At 39.6% G+C, this 20,206-nt stretch overlaps 2 protein-coding genes across 3 annotated transcripts in view; one reads left to right on the forward strand and one right to left on the reverse strand.

Moving 5' to 3' along the window:
* Positions 1–20,206, reverse strand: part of LOC106086289 (protein vav) — a 211,256-nt gene that overhangs the window by 17,499 nt on the left and 173,551 nt on the right. The window contains exons 5-15 of one of the 2 annotated variants that reach the window (XM_059366779.1): positions 8,650–8,758; positions 8,340–8,507; positions 8,063–8,266; positions 7,867–7,986; positions 7,692–7,808; positions 7,038–7,420; positions 6,738–6,855; positions 6,541–6,668; positions 498–629; positions 268–420; positions 30–198 (exon numbers count right to left, since the gene is read on the reverse strand). In XM_059366779.1, the coding sequence (XP_059222762.1) occupies positions 30–198; positions 268–420; positions 498–629; positions 6,541–6,668; positions 6,738–6,855; positions 7,038–7,420; positions 7,692–7,808; positions 7,867–7,986; positions 8,063–8,266; positions 8,340–8,507; positions 8,650–8,758 (1,801 nt within the window). The remainder of the gene's footprint in view (positions 1–29; positions 199–267; positions 421–497; positions 630–6,540; positions 6,669–6,737; positions 6,856–7,037; positions 7,421–7,691; positions 7,809–7,866; positions 7,987–8,062; positions 8,267–8,339; positions 8,508–8,649; positions 8,759–20,206) is intronic. The other variant, XM_059366778.1, reaches the window with a different exon arrangement.
* Positions 10,757–16,495, forward strand: LOC106086290 (uncharacterized). The gene is made up of 4 exons (XM_013250902.2): positions 10,757–11,118; positions 11,214–11,307; positions 11,390–11,483; positions 14,997–16,495. The coding sequence occupies exons 1-4, from the start codon at positions 11,076–11,078 to the stop codon at positions 16,272–16,274; spliced, it is 1,509 nt and encodes a 502-aa protein (XP_013106356.2). The 5' UTR covers positions 10,757–11,075; the 3' UTR covers positions 16,275–16,495.

Here is a 20,206-nt window from a genome sequence, read left to right on the forward strand (position 1 = left end):
ACATTACACCATTGTAAATCTTAACTTACCACATCACCTATTTTGCCACGCCACCAACCTTTATTATCACCATCTTTGCCCATGACAAGTACCTGACATCCAGTTTTCAGCATCAATTGGTTGTTGCCCTTAGGCTCAAAATCATATATGGCGGTGGCATAAACTTCACGATAGGGCCATTGCAAGGATTGATTTAAACTGAAATTCAATTTTATTTTGTATTCTAATGAATGGGCTTTAGTTTTTAAAATTTTCTTTTGTATTTACCCCGCAAAATTTTCACCCAAATCATTTCGTTCATAATAGGAGACCAATTCAACGATATTTTTAAAATGCCTCCTTGACGATAGGCAATATGCCACCGTGTCTCCAGAATGGTCTTGATTAATTTTCATATGTTTAATAACATTATCATCGGTTCTAGGTTTGAGACAAAATACACAAGTTTTAGTTGATTATAAATGACATACAAATGTTTGGTCTATAGAAAAACTTACTTTAAACTTAGGGCATACATTGTCTCTTTGGGATTCGAGGCACCTTGTGGCCTTACTCTCAAAAGGTAAGTGCCAACTCTTCGATGTTCTAAGCGAGCTTGAGCTGTTTCTCTGTCCATATTGCCAACAAACCTAAGGATATAAAAAAATGAATACATGAAAATTCGCAATCGCACAATCAAAGACACCAAATTATTGTACTGATCTGTTATGAATGGTCGGACACAAACAAGTGCTAAGTTTGGCCGGTCCGAATCTTTGGAACCCACTGCCAAAAAGTTTGTCAAATTAACTTAGTTGTAGTAAACACTTGTACTTGCAAATGCAAGGGAACAGCAGCAAACTTCTATCAATGAGTACAGTCCTATTCAATTTTTAGCTCAATGATACGGCGCCTCCTTTTTTACACCGAGTCCGAAAGGCGTGGCGTTTAGCGACACCACTTGGGATAAAAACTTGGGTACGCACCGGATTGACCTTGGGATAACAATTGGCAGCCGGTTGTACGCACCAGATTGACCCAATGGAATGGACCCGAATTGACCCGATGGATGATATAGGAAATGCCCCAACATCTCATCATCTTCTCCACATGCCGTACACATGGTATCACTTGTCACAACGATTTTGCATAAGTGAGCTCGTAGTCCTATGTGTCCCGTTATGATACCGAGAGCTATACTAACTTCCTTCTTACTTCCTTTCAGTAAAAGCTTCGCTTTCTCACGATCTGGATCTTTCCATAGAATTTTCGCCGTCCTACTGACCGTTTCGCTGTTCCACAGGGTTACATGCGCAATTGACCCGATGGATGGATCCTTCATCGGCAAGGGCTGCCGCCTCAGTGTACATGTTCGACCTTTTTTCGTCATGGAGAGGCACATCCCGGAGTGCCTTGATTCTGTTCGGTTTGCCAGAATCGCCTCCACCATCGGTCGGTGTCGGTGAGGTGTAACCGATCTTGCTATGGCCTTACACTACGGGAGTATAGTCATACTAAATATGTTGCAAGGTGCTGTACGAACATAGACAACAGCGGGTCACAAGCGTCGTCGTCGTCGCCTTCTGCGTCATCGTCATCGGACTGTGTGACCCCCCGACCTCTCCCGTGCGGCAATATACGCAACAGCAGCCCCAATATTGACAGGTTAGTGCCGGGAAGTGTATTATTTTTGCAATTGAATTGCAGCCGTCTTCGTGGCAAGATCGACGGGTTGTGGATTTTGTGAAGTGGAAGAACATATGGTCGCAGCGATCCAGGAGACAAAGCTGACCAACACCTGAAGCTTGCACAGTTGTCACGGATACAATGTGCTACGTAAGGATCACTAAAGGAATGGAGGTAGGGGATTGGCCTTCGTGACCACACCATTTCATGCAATCAGACCTATCTCGCCTGCGCCTGGCGCCAGCCAGTGACCCAACATGGAGTGCGTGGGGATAGCAGTCAGGTCCGGTACTGCCGAGATAGAGCTATACAACGTGTAAATACCGCCGGTTGGTATCTGTGTCCCAATTATAGGCCAAGCTTACTATCTAGCCATAATCGTCTGGTTCTAGGGGACTTTAATGCGCATCACATTTCATGGCATTATACCCTAGGTGACGACCAGCGTGGCATAGCTGTTTTAGAGCAGATTGAAGGCTCCACTATACTCCCACTATGATTACGGGGAGATGCAGCAGCTCGCCAGACATTTCCATTGCATTCCCAGTTCTCCTGACTGACATATCCCGGCAAGCCGTCATCTCTTTGGGATCAGACCACCTCCCCACAATTCTCACCATCGACCGACCACCCGACTTCATAATCTCTGAGCGCCGGACGTTTATCAGTCAGAAGAAGATTGGGCTGGCTTCAGAGAGTACACCCATCGCCGCTTCAGTGAACTGACACCTCCTCGGCTGTGCTGGTTGCCGAGAGGAAATTCCGAGACATCATTAACGCAGAAGCCGATCGCTTTTCGAATCCCCCCAGTGTGGCCCAATTTCCCGGCACAAGCAGTGGTACTCGCAAACGAGCGTCATGGGATTCGTTGTACGGACCCCACTAACCCCAGAGGCAGTAAGCTGAATCTGGAAATAAACAGGGTAGTTAACGAACAGAGGCGGAATTTGTGGCTGGAACACTTGGAGCAATGTAACTAAGGCACCGGTTTAGGCAAGCTGTGGTCTTCTGGGCAGAGTGATGTCGCTACTAAAGCCTGGAAATTACCCGAGTTTGGGGGAGTCGTACAGACCGATCTTCCTTCTCTCACCAGTAGCAAAGACGTTTGAGGCATTACTCCTCCCGAGCCTCGTAGAAGACTTTTCATTCGCCGAGCATCAACATGGCGACTTCATAGCACAAGAACTGCTTGGCATACCATCACCGCACACATTTGCCGTGGCTTCAATCAGCCCAGGCCATGTGATAGGACGGTCCTCGTGGCACTGGACCTATTGAAGGCATTCGACAGGTTCAGCCATGCCAAACTATTTGAGGACATCGCCAACAGTCCCTACAGCCAGGCCTGAAACGGTGGGTCGCGAATTATCTATGTGGTCGCCAGTCAATTGTAGAATTTAGGGATAAGAAGTCGAAGCACCGTAGAGTGAAACAGGGAGTTCCCCAAGCCGGGGTGATATCTCCGACACTGTTTAACCTCTACCTATACTCCATTTCACCCCCTCCAGACGGCACAGAGATCGTATCATATGCGGACGATTGTATGACCATGGCAACAGGCCCCCCACTCATTGTTGACATCTCCGATAGGTTGAACGTCTACCTCAATGAACTTGCCTCATATTTCGCTGCAAGAAATCTGAAGATATCTGCCACCAAATCTTTAGCCACATTGTTCACTTCAAATACGCGTGAGGTGAATATCGAGCTGACTGTGATGTTCGATAAAGAACTCTGACAAACTGCGACGGGCTGTCTCCACAGTTTCATGTGGACCACTTCCATCAGAAGACAAAGATCCTACCAGTGCGAAGACATAACTACATGCTGTCTAAGCAATTCCTTTTGGCCTGTTATCAAAAAGACTATCCAAATCATCATCGACATGCAATATGTATGTCCCGATTGTTACCAGGGACCATACTATACAATACACGTCACCTGTTTAAATGCACAGCCAGACCCACTCGACTCAGACCCAGGTCCCTCTGGACGTACCCCATCCTAGTCCCAGAGTTCCTGGATCTTGACAACAGAATCAAGCAGACGAAAGATAGATCACAATAAACTGCTACAACAACAACAACCGCTGAAGACGTTTTCCTGATGTTTACGCCGGGATTTAACCCAGTTCGGCGCTCCAGACGGACATGCTAACCTCTGCACCACAATGGCCTCCCATAAATGTACTCTATTATGCACCAAACTTCTGCAAAATCGGGCAAAATTTTTAGGTTCTAGAGGACGTAGTAAAGAAATCGGGAGATCAGTTTATCTGGCAGCTATATCATGTTATAGACCGATTGGGAACGTGATGGGACGGATTTCGACAGACGGACGGATATGGGTAGTTCGACTAAGAATGTTAAGACGATCAGGAATATTTATACCTTATAGGGTCCCAGATCGATATTTCGGGGTGTTACAAACGGAATGACTAGATTGGAATACCCCATAACCTGTGGTGATGGGTATAAAAAGTCGTAAAAGGAAAAGTGAGACTAAGAACACACTCGAAAGCTTGCCGTTTCTACGCGGTAGTTATGTATCTACTAGTTTTTGATTGCGATGACTGCTGGGAAAGCAGACCAGTTGTTGTTGTTGTTGGCGATTCTCGTCAAGCTCCTGTAGGTGAGCAAGCTTGTTCCGGTCCAAAGGACGAAGTATCTTTGCCTTATCGTAGAAATGCGAGGGTCTATATATGAAGTTGAGGCTCATTTTTTCTTTGATATAAGATATGTTTTTGATCTCAAAAGGCTGAGCCATAATCCCTAAGCCCTCTTTCATCAGTCCAGCGATGGGCACACTAACACGGTTGAAAATAATAAATTGTGTTTGTATGAAGGGCACTAAATCACGACCAATCAACAAAGTGCAAAATAACAACAATGCTATGTAAAGTAACAATAATGTGTAGGCCGAACAAGGCACACGAGTTGCTTACACTATCCGTATGCTGCTGTTCGTTTCACCTATGCACATTCACGTCCATGAATTTTTGGTGCACACATTGTAGATTATGTGGATACTGCGGAACATTTTGGATGTATGAAACATAGCAAAGCAGTTTTTTCCTTTTTGACTTGCAATGAAGTAGGGTGTATTTCTACCCTTAAATTGTGGTCAAGGATTGCGTCTAAATGCTTGACCAATTGGAACCGAGCTGCTAAACATATTACATTTAGGATTGATCTCTTCAAATTGCCTCCTTTTATACTTTTTGATAAAATAACTATTTGGGCCATCCGGAGGTTTATATGCGGAATGTAAGGGTCCTTCCATTAAAATATTTGTTCCTGGCGTATACATCAAGCTTTGATACCCAGGAGTCACAGTTATGCGTATGAAACTCTTACCGGTGGTACCACTCTGGCCATTATCTTCATAATCGATCTCTCTGCTAACAATGCATTGATAATCCTACTCTTTAGCATCGTATTTGTCCCATCAACTTTCAGAGAAACCTGCATATATGTCAGAGGTTTTTGATGTAACAATTTGGTTTGAAAATCTAATCAATGGTGTGCAGAAATGGAGTTACTTTCCGTTAGGTTGAAAATGGCACCTTCAGCACCAAATGCAATAAGCCGAAAACCAACTGGACAAAATTCGAAAGGCTACCCAGAGGATAACCAATGGATTCTGTTCAAGTTCCATCTCCCTTTACTATACTTTTAAGTGATTTCGTTCTAGTGCTAGTGTGTGCTAGTCTTGGTTTTAACATTGAAACTAAGGTTTCTATACGATTACGAAGTCTCAGTCGGTCAGTCAAGATCCATCTTTAGGCAGCTGCGTGCAAATATTGACCACATGCCTTAGGTATCGAGAGATTCTACGATGATAACATCCACGTTTTAAGGAAATATGAAAATGAGCAAATCACTAAGAAATGTATCCTATAGGTCGATACGCTTATTTCATAACTTTTCTGGACGATGTCAGGAAATTGTTGTAGAACGTGGTAACACATTTACCAATGTTTCAATGTTTCATTGACTTTTAAAATGTGGGGAAGGTGATGAGACGTTGGAGTATTTGCTATTTCATTGCCCGGCTTTCGCGGCTAACAGACGCCGGCACGTAGGTGGGGACACAATACCAGAAATGAACTTAGGGGCATGGTATGGAATATAATAAGGGATTTTGTTAGTAGCACAGAATTTCCGAGTTAAATTTTCTATTTCGAGGTTCCTTTTTTGTATTTATAGCGCATAAGCCGATTAATGTCTTAGGTTGTTTTTGTTGTAACCACACTTTCATGTGGAGTTGGCGATCCTCGTCAAGCTCCTGTAGGTGAGCAAGAACCATAGAACCGATCGCCGCGCCATTGGTTATTTAAAGTCGCCAATAAACCGCCTTGTCATATAGAGCATCGTAGGCACTCAGTATTTGTGCAAGAGCCGGTGCCACCCAGCCTCTCACTGAGACTCTTCTGGGTAGCCTTTCGAATTTTGTCCAGTTGGTCTCCAGCTTGTCGCACTTGGTGATGGCGGTGCTATTTTAAACCTAATGGAAAGAAGGGTGTCATGGAAACTTTTCATTCCTGCACACCATTAATACCGCTTATTGTCCGAGACTGCCGTTGCAGCTACTTCGTATGGAGCAATCATACTATCCGCAACCTGTGGACGCAGCTAAGCTTCTGGTGACAGCAATGAACACAACTCAGATCGGACCTCAATGTTCCAACCAGTGTGGTGCTCAGACCTATCCTGTGCGTGGGACTTTAGGTTTATTTCCATAGTGACATGGGACGGATTAATATCCGCACCCTATTACTAACCTAACCTACTTATACGATTTTGTTTAGAAAATTAAAAAGTGACAAGACGAACGATATGTTCTTTCATCTTCAGTCTCCAAATCCAAACTTACCAATTGAATTGTGCTAATTGTCTATCACAGACAGGAGGTGGTATAGCGACAACAGTTTGCTTACAACGGCCGGTTGATGAGATGCAGCCTTTGTGAACAGCTATTTCGCAGACTTTGCAACGGTAGCCCTGAAAAAAAAGAAAAAACATAAAAATATGAAAATTGAGCTTGACAACAGATTATTTTTCTAAATTTACCTGATGTATACGACCCTTTAAGAACTTCGAACAATGTCGGCAGGTTGTGGGTGCATCAAAGGTGAATATTTCCATTTTGTGGTCCGTGTTACGACAACCGGGTGGATCCAAGTTTTCCCTGTTATAATAATGAGGAATATTTATTTTGAATTTTATATAAAATAATCTTTTATATCCTAAACACATGCTAATTTTAAACCAAGATATAAGAGAAATCATTGTTTTTTATATAGTCAACTTATAACTGTTAAAATGCATACATTTTTTTATTATGGTTTATTTAATGTTATTTTCACTCACATTGCTTCGGTTAATGCTTTACGCCATTTATCCCTCTCTGGTTCTGATTTCAAGTACAATGTAAATGCTGTTTTGCCCGATTTACGTGCCAGCAGTAGTTGATATTTAAAACGTGAATCACGCCCAATGGTACGCCTCGAATGACTCTGTTCCACTTGATATTCATTGAGATTGTGTGAATCACGATACGTATATTGCATATCGCCAGTTTTCATATGCGATGGTTTAACCAAAATTAGAATTTTATCAAAGACAAAAGCGTAACGCAGTTTAGTCTTTTGATCCTCGTGCGCCTTAATGTGTAGCTCACCATCGAGCAATAGCCGACCGTATTGAAGGAGGTCATTACCATTTTGCAGTAGGTGTAAATCAATAATGCTATCCTATAAAGGTAAAGTTAAAATAGAAAATTATATATAGGAGGAGCTAATTACAGATTTATATGTCATGTGTTAAGACACCGCCTTATAGCTCTATTTTTAATTCTGACTGGACCACATTATCTGAATAATAAGGTGTCTTCAATTCTGCTCAGATCAAGAACTTTCTTCTAGATTATCAAGAGCACGTCTAGTAAATAGGCCACTAAATACGGCGGGTGCTTACTGTCACTTTGAACCAGTTTTATCTATCATTGCAGGCGAACAAACGTACCTTGACTTTTTGTATGATAACTAAATGATCCGAATCCCTTTTCACTTCATTAATATACTGTGAGACATCAATCATGGCCTCCTTAGCTCTTTCCAGAGAGCGATAATCTTCGTGGGCCTTAGACAAATACAATCATCATTAAATGATTTATTATAAATATTTCGTCTCAACTCACCGGTGATGTTTCTTTAACTAATTTATCCAAAAGTAAGTGGTATTTTAAAATACGTTGCATGGGTACAGATAAGATATCCCTTAATTGTAATTTGCCTACATTGTATTCACGTTCACATTGCTGAAAAAAGGAAAATTAACTACAACTATAGTACCTATTTATAGTGTTATTGAAAAAACTATGGCTTTGTACTTACTTGTACTAATTGTTCTATAATTTGATTCTTTTTGCAGACATCACCCAAAAAGTCAATGGCACCTAATAGACAAGAACAATATTCGCCATAGATAAGAAATGGTTCTCGGAATTCCAAAAACACTTGACTCATTTTCATTTTCGCATTGGGTTGTAGGGAATCTCGCAGTTTATCCAAAAACTTGGTATGTATATCAACAAGTTCCTGCCAATGTCAAAAAAGGAATGTTAGTGTTTGCCAATATAATATTTGCTTCCACTTCACCAATTTCGCTTACCTTAATACGCGGGAATATTTGCTTTATATCTTCGGGAGTTAAATATCTCTCCAGAGGTGCCATAAATTTCAATTTTAAGGCATTCAAAACATCCAAATAATTTGATTCTGTGTCAATAAGTTCACGTATAACATAATCACGTTGTTCAAAACTGGTGGCGGATGTTATCTACAGTTGGGAAAACGAATGCGAAATTTAAAATTCGGTTGGAAGTTGCATACGCTATAGACGAAAACATGCTATATTATGTGCACATTATCAAGAAGGCCAAAATCATGAGAAATAACTAAAAATTGAATGAAAATAATACCTGACTTCTACTCGATCTTTGTAAGGCACACAAATCTTGATAGACTTCTTCCTCTTTTGTATTAATGTGTTCATCAACATGACCATTGCATGCATTATTATCGTTGGTACTATATTTTGTGTTTTTTTTTATTGAATTGGCGTTCACGTTACATAGAACATAAATAATGTGGTTGTTGTTGGTGGTGGTAAAATAATTAAAAAAACAAAATAGACATCACATATAGTTCAAATCCGCAAAGAAATAAAGAAAAGAAAGAAATAAATAAATTAAATTATTTGAAAAAATGTCTTGTAATTAAATATGAAAAAATCTAAATTAAATACAAATTTGAAAATAACTGTAATTTAACTTGGTTGTTTTCTTTTCCTTATTCGATAACAATTTAAATCTAAATATATCGATAACAAAGAGAAGGAAAATCAGTAGTATACTACAGAGAGCATAAAAACAGCTGTTACGAGAGAGAGAGGCATAGAGAGTTTCTTTTTGCTACAATACAAAAACAACTAAATGTAAACAAACGAGCAGAGAGCAAATGACACTTGCCGCAGAGACATTGCACACAGGCATACACACACCTACTTATTAGACAGCCATGTTTTGAGAGCAACAAACAGAGTTGCCAAAATTTTAATCAATTTATACCCGCATTCGTCACAACACTTAATGCAGATTTAAAGTAGGTTAATTTAACAGTTCTATAAAGGAAATCTGTCAAATAAACCTTCTTGAAAGCCGCCTTAAATTTTGTGAATATGAGCATTAATGAATTAGAAATCAATTGCAGTTTTCAAAAATCATCATTTTGGAAAACAAATATTTTAAAACATTGATGGGCTCACTAATAAAGTTGAAAATACTGAAATGTATGCTGCTCTCATAAAAACCATCAATTAAGTAAAATGGCTATGGCTATGACTAAAATAACAACAATGCGACCGAACGGAGGCATACATAGTAGTTTAAACCACGATTACACTGATCAATGAAACCTGTATTAATGGCTCAATCATCGATTTTCCCTTTCTAAAATTAGCCTTGAATCCGGTTTTTGTTCTCGTAAATCGTAACGTTTAAAAAAGTTTGCAAAAGCTGATACTAGGTGCGCTTTTCCTTTTCGCGATATTTTTCGCCGATTAATTTTTTGTAAAACGAACATAGTATTAGCCTTAAAAAGGGAAGTCAGTTTGCTGATAAAAGAAAAAGGGACAAACGCTTATTTACGCTGATTTATTTAAACAGCGTACTTGCAAAACTCAAAACGAGTAGAGGTAATATAAAAAATATAATATACATATATGTATTTTAATATATAATATAAAAATTATGTTTCCATATTTGTGATCAAAACAGAATCTTTTAATAGTATTACATCGGTATACACAATACTTAAAGCACCATTAAAGTAAGTTTATTTGGCAATTCAGCAAATCTAGATTTGCGACGAGATTTCAGAAATCTCGGGTTTTGTAACGAGGTTTCCCATAAATGTTTAATGTGAGCAAATCTACTTATTTGAAGAGATTTGCAGCAAATCTCCTTCAAAATTCAAATGCAACCTTGCGTTTGCATAGAATACCGGTAATTATTGGGATTTTTGGGCAGTAATTTTTCTTAACATCTGAAAATTTCTTATTGAAATTATAAAGTTTAGTAGTAATTTGATAAAAACGTTTCACAAATTTAATTGCTGACCGCAATGTATATGCTGAACATAATAAAAATGCTAATCACAATAAAAACGTTGAAAAAAACGTCACTGTTGACAAATAAAAACGGCGTAAATCGTAATGGAAATGGGTTTGAGATTATCTCAAGGCAAGTGGAATTGGGCTCTAGTGGAAACATGGTTTAAGTTTTGTGAATACCAGTGTAAATTTAGACATTTAGGAATTTTTGGATGGTCTATATTCACTAGCCCGATTTCAAATTTTATGTTTATTTATATATTAAGGCAAGTTTTTTGATTTTTTTGTTATTCATTTGGGTACTAGCAAGTGTAGTTTTTTATTATTATTTGAATACTAAAATTTCCCTAACGACTTACAGCCTCACATGCCTAAATCATAAAAAAATGTGGTTGGCAATCCTATTTATACGATGTGCAAAGAAAAATAACCTCAAAATAAAACATGAGATTCTTCGACAGCGAGAACTAAATTCAACAAGCCTCTTCTACCGCATTTGCATCGAAATGACGGCAGTGAGGCAGTGAAAACTCGGTGATTTTTTAATTTTCAAAGTACAAATACAAAAAGAAAAAAAATAAAATCTATTAACAACAAAAACAAAAGAAAAACGATAATAATGTTTGCTCAGCAAAATTATCAACACACTAAAGGGAACTGAAGGAACAAAAAAAGAAAAAAAACAGGCAATCGGCTGACACCAATCAACAACGGCGGGGCGAGGAACAAAGAAACATGGAATTGCATTCATACGCTAAACGTAGAGCCTCCAAGAAATGTAAGCCATTCAAATAAGAAAGGATTCCCCTAGGTCTTTCGTAATATTCCCTTAGACTTATCCAATTATGTATGGTATTTTCCTCCCTGCTTTAGGGACCATTGAACAAAAACGCAAACTGGTGGAGGCTCGCATCAATTATGATTCGTGGTTTAATAGCAAGCCTAGCAATAGTGTGGTGCCTTGGAAGTAAGTATCAATTAACTAATCATACAGTCCCTCCACCCCCATATGATTTACTGATACCACTTCTTTCTTTTGTTGTTTGCAGGAAAGTTTTGAGTGTCGCTAAATTGGATGATTTCAATGTGTTTTTCGTACGAAAGCAGTGGTCTAATATGCTCACCCGATACAAACAATATAAGGTAAACGGGGGCAAACGTCACTATATGTATTGCCATTATCTAGTGGCCAACTGTTGATAAAGCTCATGAGATAAATATGATAGGGCATTTAGAAAGCAGTTAACTGTTTGGTAGTAATACAAAGCCAAAAGTAAGTTTATTTATGGCTTTAAAATGCATTCATCGCGCCGATGGAAAATAGTTGTATGCAGCATATTCAAAGCTGAATAGGCTTTGAACTAGTTTTACACGTGCTTGCTGAGAGAGAATATTGTGGTTCTTTGTTGTTGTTTAATTTAATCCAAGTGTGTTGCCAAGAACAAGTTGAATTGAACTAAGACTTTTTCTAGTTTGGACACCATGGCACAGAAGATAGCATGTCCGCGTATTATGGATTCGAATCCAGTAAAAATCAGCTGTTCTTACTTTTGTTTTATACGAACTCGACTACAAATAAAAAGCCCCTTTTGTTGAGGTAAAACATCAACTGGGCAGTATTATGCAATATTCCTTAATGGAATGTTTATGCAATATATAGCAAAGATTGCTTGCCACCAAATCTGGCTTCAAGAAGTGTTTTTTAAATTCCTTTAAATTATTGCATACCCCCTAAAGTCATCCAAGAAACAGGTTTTTTTTGAAAAATTGTTCAACTCATGCATTTTTTTTTTTGTGATTTTGGATAACTTCTTATATTTTTCTTTTACATGCTAACTCACCAAAACATGACGTGAATAAAATTTCTGAAGGGGATTAAGTTACGATAACCGCTCATCACAAGTGGTTATCCATGGGTAATGGCAAAGGTAGCAACAATTTTTTTATACCCACCACCATAATATGGGACTATACTATTCTAGTCATTTGTAACACGTCGAAATATTGATCTGCGAACTACAAAATAACGTAAAGGGCGATTTTTTAAGAGCTACAGGAAAGGATTTCAAAAAAAAGCCAAAGAAAAAAGGACGGAAAAAGACATGACATTTTATTTGAATCGATAATACGGTTCATATAATTTAATGTTTGAAGATTGTTTCATGCATTATTTCATGTTTACCGTGATTGCGCCTCAAATGGTCCATCCGCTTAGTCCAATTTTGGCATACTCTTTCCAACATTTGCTTCAATGTTGTCTTCCAATGCTTCAATTGAAACGGGCTTGCCTGTATAGACAAGAGCTTTAACATAGCCCCACAAAAAAAGTCTAAAGGCTTTAAATCGCACGATGTAGGCGGCCAATTGACCGTTCCCGAACGTGAAATAAAAGGTTCACCGAACTCGCCTCTTAATAAGTCCTTTGTTAGGTCCTGTGAGTTATGTGACACCGTCTTGTTGAAACATGCCATGCAAGTCAAGCTCTTGCATTTTGGTCAAAAAATTTGGATATCATCTCACGATAGCTCTCACCATACACAGTTACGTTACGATTCGCTTCATTTTTGAAGAATTACGGTCCAATGATGTCACCTGCCCATAAACCGCACCAAACTGTGACTGATCTTCACTCCAAAATCGTCAATTCTGCTTATTTACGTACCCATTAAGAAAAAAATGAGCTTCGTCTTAAAATGGAGGAAGCGCGCGATGAACTTTCTTAACAGAGCACGCATTTTTATAACAAAAATTCAATAATTTGCTCGCGTTGTTCGTTTGTAAGACGATTCATGGTTAAATTATAGTTCAAACTGAAGATGTGTGACAGTGAAACAAAACAGTATTGTCAAAACGATAATAGCTAAAAAATCACCCTTTATATTCTTGATTGTATTGACATTCTAAGTCGATCTAGCCATATCATTAAATCACGAAAGCGGTCGAACGAATAATGAGATTCAATTAGAATATTGCAAAATCTCTTGTTATTGATGTAGGCCGTAGGGATAGCAAATTTTACAAATCGGTTCAAATGTAGATAAAGCTCCCCTATATAAATTGGTCTTCAAATTTTTTGTCCGATTTGCCTGACATTTTTTATGTGAAGGACGTTTGTACCCTTCCATTTCCACACCAAATCCCATTCAAATAGTTCCACCAAAGAAACCGATCGTTACCCAATTAGACTTTTTAAGCACCTGGCGTAAACTTTGTTCCGAATTGACTGAGTGTGTGTATGTGAAATACGCTCATGCCTTCCAAAACCCTCTACAATTTGATGGTCATCTGAACCATTAACTGCTGAAGCGATTTGTAATTAGGTAATAAACTCAGCAGAAGGCATCTCGCTGATTTAAAATGGCAATAGAAACGCTAGAGGTTTCCCAAATAAAAACCCATTGAATCTAGATGGAAAACTGCTGCCGACATTTGAGAGGCATTCAGCCATGTAAAACTTCTCTACTATGTGATACCACTCTGTGGTACGCAGTTCGCAGAAGCAGCTTCCTTTACATATGAATCAAACAGCATAAATTAATATTAAAGATAAGTAACCCCGTTGTTCTTAAATGGAATCTTCAATGGCAATTTTTCACACCCCGCAATAAGGTGCCAGGGAGACAATTTCGATAATTTCGCAAACTAAAAACATATGTTATAGATGCTACGTATATGTATTTAGATTTTGATTAAGACCAAAATTGACATAGCTGTTGGTGTTTATAACTCCAATCCAACTCAATTAAAATTGTAGCTAATTCCGGGTGATTACACAGTCAAATCGGAAAATTGGATTATAATTGGCACGTCGGAATCGGAAAATTGGATTATACTTGAAAAAGAACGAGTAATGATTTAGATTTAGAGAGTTACTTTTCAGCAATTGGAGTACCCGCACAAAATACGTAAACACACATTTAGTCTTTGATTCAAATAATTTTTTAAATCCATTTGATAGATTTTCGATTTTGATCTCAGTGGATTCAAATAGACAACGCGGTATTGGTGTTATGCTCTTCTAACCTCATATTTCATATGAAAACAAAATTATGCCAAATTAATGCCAAAGCCACCTGAATACAACCGTCATTTTTCTTGTCCTTTGTTTGTCCTTCCCATTGGAAGAATAACTCTATTAATATCTTCTAAACATATTTATTTAAGAGCAACGAAGCGAGTGTTGCTAAGGCAAATGACAACAAATCGAAAGTTTAAAAGGGGGTGTTAAAGGCTACAACCCCTTTGTTGTTTGGCATTTCATTTGCCATGACAAAATCCGTTTCATGTATTCCAATGTGTTTCAACTTAACCCGACATGTGTTTGGGCTTATAACTAAACCCTTGTGGGCCAACATAGAGAAGACATCGAAGTTTTTTGTATTGTTGTCTCGTATAACTTCCAAGGATACCATCAGCCTTTTTAATAGAATTGATGTTATTATGAATTTTGTTTTTAATCTTTACAAGAAGCATTTGTATTTCTTTTTTTCATTAATGAAATACTCAAATTCCAAGAAAATGATTTACCATAACAATTTCATTGGCCGCATAAATATTTTACCCTCTCCTTGTCTCGGTATCGCGACCACTGCCAATCAACATATTTTAATAAATATTTTTTTCATTTCTTTTTGCCTCTTTCATATTTTACATCAGCAAACACGTCTGGATGGCATTGCCACAAACAAAGCAATTCATGCTGAAATGATTGAACGCATAAATCAGGAATGGGAATTCTTTGAAGCAATACATGCGTTTATGACACGCAAAACTACAAATCTACATTCGTACGCAGTGACACAGAAATTCTCCAGCACCAGCAGCAGCACCAGTGGGGGCAATGAGGTTGTGCTTTCCTTCGCAAACATCGGCCACGTGATGGAACCTCCGCATGGTGGCGAAGTGGTTGCCGGTGCGGTACAACAAACGCTATCAAGGACACACCACGAACAGCAAAAGGACATAAAACCAACGTCCACCATGTTGAAGGAGGGGTCTTCATCGTCGTCATCGGCGTCTCTGATGAAATTACAGCATGACTGTGTTGCTGTTAAGGAAAATATACCAAATAATACCACAATCCTATTACAAGTTGCTGGCAGCGATCCAAGGGCCATTGAAGCTAGTGGCGTTGGTGGTGCTATGCCCATATTTAGCAGTGACACCAATGAAGAATTCGAAATGGTCGGTTCGGCTGGCACGATAGTTGAGGCTTCAAGCAAAGACTACAAAGACATCATTAAAAATTGTGGTCGCAACACCGATCATGACTTCTATTCCAAACGCTCTGTGGTGGCAATTGGGAGCGCGGGAATTGTGCGTAAATTTCCCATAGAAGAAAGACAGTTGCATTATTTCTTGGATACCAGTGAAGAATCGTTGGGAACAGAATATGTGCAACACACTTCCTCCTTGGAGAGTAGTTCTTTGCCTTCGGTTATGGAAAATATTGAGTTGCATACCGAAAATGCTCGAACATTTGAGATAAAGGCGGACAATATTTCCCAATCCCACAATGCCTCTAACTTTGTAATTAAACAGGAAAACTATTCCATGACTGAATTGCCCTCCACCAGCACGGAGAGAATGAACAACATCACGAATAACACAACCACACAAAGACAAAATCCTACATCTACTTCATCAGGCAATAGTCGTAAAATAAGTGAACGCGAAAAATATTACCGCCATAAGCGTCGTTTCAATCGTCGCCTCGAGAAACGTTTCGATGCCTTGTTGCATGTTGTGGGTCAGGTAGTCAAAGCCGAATATCCCAGTGTGGATGTAAAGCCGCTTATGGATACTGTAGCCACCGTAGGCTGTGAGCTAAATCATATTTTGAGCAGTGATTCAGAGGAAGAGGAAAGTGATGATGATGATGATAAGGACCAAGCTGCTGAAACTCGTCGCCCACCAACGTCGTCGTCCAAATAATAAAATTGTAACAGACCAAAAAGCAAAAAACTCTCAGTAACTCATTCACTAAATACCTATTTTCTAAAGTATCTTTTTCATAAAAGATCAAAAAAGGCTTTATTTTACAAAAACAAAAAAGGGAGAAATCCTATTCCCTAATGTTGTTACAAAAACCTTTGCAGGCCAATTTTACTTTTAATTATAATTCATAATAAATTCGTCTTCAATTGTTAATGAAATCGTGATTTGATGGCTTAAATCAACAAATATTTGAGGGTCACGACAAGGGTAAGTGTAGTTAAGTTTCAGTCTTTATTCATTCATGTTCGTTTTCGCCCTTTACTGGGACTTTTCCTAGCAGACCAATAAATCCCATGATTTATACATTTCCCTGTGTAGTGGCGTGCAGTCGTCATTCATTCATATTGTTTTTCCACATTAAACATTAATGATGCTGAATGGCTTTGTTGCGAATATTCAAAGGCGGCGGCGCCTACATCAAACCATTTTGTACACTTAACACAGACGATTTAACCAGCAACAAACAACATTGCTGGGGTGGGATATTAAGAGAAAAACAACATTACATAGCTGCTCGAATGGAAGGAACCAGAAAGACGAAAAAATAACAAGAGCACAGACAGACAGACAAAACATCACGCAAAGCACCAAAAGTCCTGGATCTTGGGGGCAGCTTTGTAGGGAATCGTTGTTGGATAGAGAGAAAAAGGCAAATTACAGCCACACTTTGTGTTAATGTTTTATTTGATTAACCCCTTGCCCCACAATTATAGGGAAAAATGAAGGCAAGCGGTGCCAGTGGCGGCGGCGGCGGCGGCATCATTTCAATTTCTCTCTACGTGCCATAGAAATGTTAACAACATTTTCTAAATAAAATGGCCCTTTCCGTGGCAAAACACAAAAGGTATCCTAGGTCTTCGCTATTTGCTATTTTCGCATCAGGTTGGTTGACTGTGGGGTTGTTGTTAAGCAGTACGCCACGTTTGTCTAAAATGTTTGAGAAGGGGCAAGAATTCCTTTGCGTATATTTAGTTTAAATGTTTTACTCCGGAAGAAATGAACTTTTTTCACAATTGCCAGTCGTCAAGGGAGCTGATAACTTTTTACTAACCCTTTCAACGAGCTAGCAACAAAAAAGTTTCGGAATTGGAGGGATAAATGCGGTTGGTTCTTTGCTTGGTCAGATGGTATCGTTGATACAAGTTTCTTTCTACAAATAAGTATGTGTGTAGTAGCTGCAATTTTTTTTAGATTTTATTATTATTTCCAAAGGGAATGACATTTAATTGAGGCTAAAGGATTCCGCTAACAAATTATATGGGAAAGAAGAAAAATTCGTGGTTAGTAGGACCAGTACATAAAGTAAATCATGTTGGAACGGTTTGAAATAAGTGGTTGGAGGAAATGGTATTGATAATTGCTACTCAGTGCTAATTCATAGTCTTGTAATTTTTTACTTAGTTATTCATTATTTTTTATAATAAACCAATCGAATCTATTCAGTAAATTTGTTGATGAGATGGATTTTATGTTGATGAAAATCTTTTTCGCCAGACGGTAAGCAAATCCGATAAACTTCTCAACAAGTTGGGCGCCAAATTAAAGAAAAAGAAAACAACAACCCTCTCCGGGCCCTTTTCCAAAAAACCTTTCATTTGAGTCCCATATTATCAAAGTGTTCAACGTAATGAGGACAGTTCAGGTGGTGGGGCGTCAACACTTTTATTTGCCTCTTATATTGTCCCGGGGCCTCCGTAGCGCTGAGGTAAGCTTGCCCGCCTGAACTCCTGGGTTCGAATCCGAATGGAAATGAAAACTTCTCTCCAAAGAGGTGTCACATTGCGGCCGTTCGGTCTCGGCTATAAAAATATGTCCGCTTGGGGGATATATATGGGACCAGACAGCCACCCGACTCTTTCCCCATGCGAAAAATAAGATTAAACACATCGACAGGCATTATGCTGTTGTTGCAGCAGTGTGTTGTACACTGAGGCGGCAGCCCTTGCTAATGTAGGACTCCATCGTGTCAATCTGGTACGTACAACCGGCTGCCATGGGATTGGCTCTCATTATAACCGATCCTAGCCATTTCGACGAGTTCACTGTTCGATACAAGTTGTTGCATTTGCCTAAGAAGGTAGCGATCATCGTCAATCTCTGATAGGGGAGCAAGCTCGCTCCGATCCATAGGACCGATCGCCGCGGGAACGTGATGACCATTGGTTATTTAAAAGCGCTAAAAGCTCGCTATGTCATATCAGGCATCATAGGCACTCAGTATTTAACCAAGAGCCGGTGCCGACCGGCCGCTCACTAGAACTCTTCACTCAAAACCGCTGATTGTCCGCGACTCCAATTACAGCTACTCCGTATGTAGCATTCCACTATTCGCAACCTCGGGCGACTTCTCGGGATGAAGACGATGAAGGTTTGTGGTAAGTTATGCAGCGACAGCGTGGTCTCGTCAGCTTTGTGACACGCAGTAGAATAATATTCAGATCTGTTAGAATGCCGCCTCCGAACTGCGTTCTCCTCAGTTCTCATGTGGACCACCTCCATCAGGAGACAAAGATCCTACCAGTGCGAAGACATAACTACATGCTGTCTAAGCAATACCTTTTGGGCTATTATCGCAGAGACAATCCAAATCATCATCTAGTAGGTAGACACGTCACCTGTTTAACTGCCCAGCCAGACCCACTCGAGTCAGACCCAGATCCCTGTGGACGCGCAGAGTTCTTGGGTCTTGACACTCAACAGAATCAAGCAGACGAAAGACAGAACACAATAAACTGCTACAACAACAACGATGAAGATCACACAAGTCGGAGCTCAAGTTCAAGCCCGTGTGGTTTTTGTTGTTGTAGCAGTGTGTTGTGCACTGGGGCGATTCCCGAGTGGTGCTCATAGTAATGCCATGCCGGCGTTCGATTCAAGTCAAAGATCAATGTCGCCGCAGAGCGACACCATTTAGTAGATAAATTGTGCACTGTTGAATGTCCCACAAACGTCGCCAGCATTAGTGAGGGTATAACAACTGCTAACATTTTTTTGTTGTTCTCGCCAGGATTCGAACCCAGACGTATGCAGTTGAACTCCTGTAGCCTTTTAGTTCCCGATGTCTGGATAATGGTCTGAGTGATTCAGCTGCTGAAGAAAGAATCGAGTATGTGCTGAGCATCAGTGTGGATTTCGGAAACTGCGTAGCACAAAGATTACTTTGGACTCCATCACTGTACATATTAGCCGAGGTCAAGCCGCGTCAGAGGACGGTTCTCTTAATTTAAAGAAAGCTTTTGTGCAGTCAGCCATGCCGTTTTGATGACATTGCCAACACACCTCTCCGGTCGGGCTTGAAACGTTGGATCATGAATTGCTTGTGTGGTAGACTAATCATATGTGGAACTTGAAGATAAGAAGTCGAAGCCTCTTACAGCGAAAGAAGCAGTTCCCCAAGGAAGATGTTGAACCTCAGTCTTTGCCCTATTCTACGTCATCCAGATGGCATCGCGATCGTATCATAGTTGGACGATGTGTTAAACGTTAATTGTTATTATTATTCCGCGACAAGAGATTTGATGAGAGTCAATGGCCTAATGATTCGGACCACCTTCAAAATTTTATAATTTAAGGAAAAAGCGATTATTGCTTTAGCTCAATAATACGGGACTCCCTTTATGCCAAGTGCGAACGATATGCTGCATAGCGACACCACTTCGTAGAAAAGTTTTACATGGCTGGATACCTAACAAATGACGCCAGTATTAGTGAGGGCAAGAATGGAGACATTTATTTTTTGTCTCAATATCGGCTGGAGGCCACCGTAGCGCAGGGGTTAGCATGTCCGCCTATAACGCTGAACGTCTGGTTTGGAATCCTGGCGAGAACATCAGAAAAAATTTTCCGCGGTGGTTATGCCCTCCTAATGC

This window comes from Stomoxys calcitrans, chromosome 4 (genome assembly GCF_963082655.1).
Source record: "Stomoxys calcitrans chromosome 4, idStoCalc2.1, whole genome shotgun sequence".
NCBI classification, from domain to species: Eukaryota; Metazoa; Arthropoda; class Insecta; order Diptera; family Muscidae; genus Stomoxys; species Stomoxys calcitrans.

Excerpts from the sequence above, each read along its gene's own strand:
- LOC106086290 (XM_013250902.2), top strand. The coding sequence starts at position 11,076 with ATGGAATTGCATTCATACGCTAAACGTAGAGCCTCCAAGAAAT. Across the intron at positions 11,308-11,389 it reads AATAGTGTGGTGCCTTGGAA|GAAAGTTTTGAGTGTCGCTA; the intron begins GTAAGTATCAAT and ends TGTTGTTTGCAG. Across the intron at positions 11,484-14,996 it reads CCCGATACAAACAATATAAG|CAAACACGTCTGGATGGCAT; the intron begins GTAAACGGGGGC and ends ATTTTACATCAG.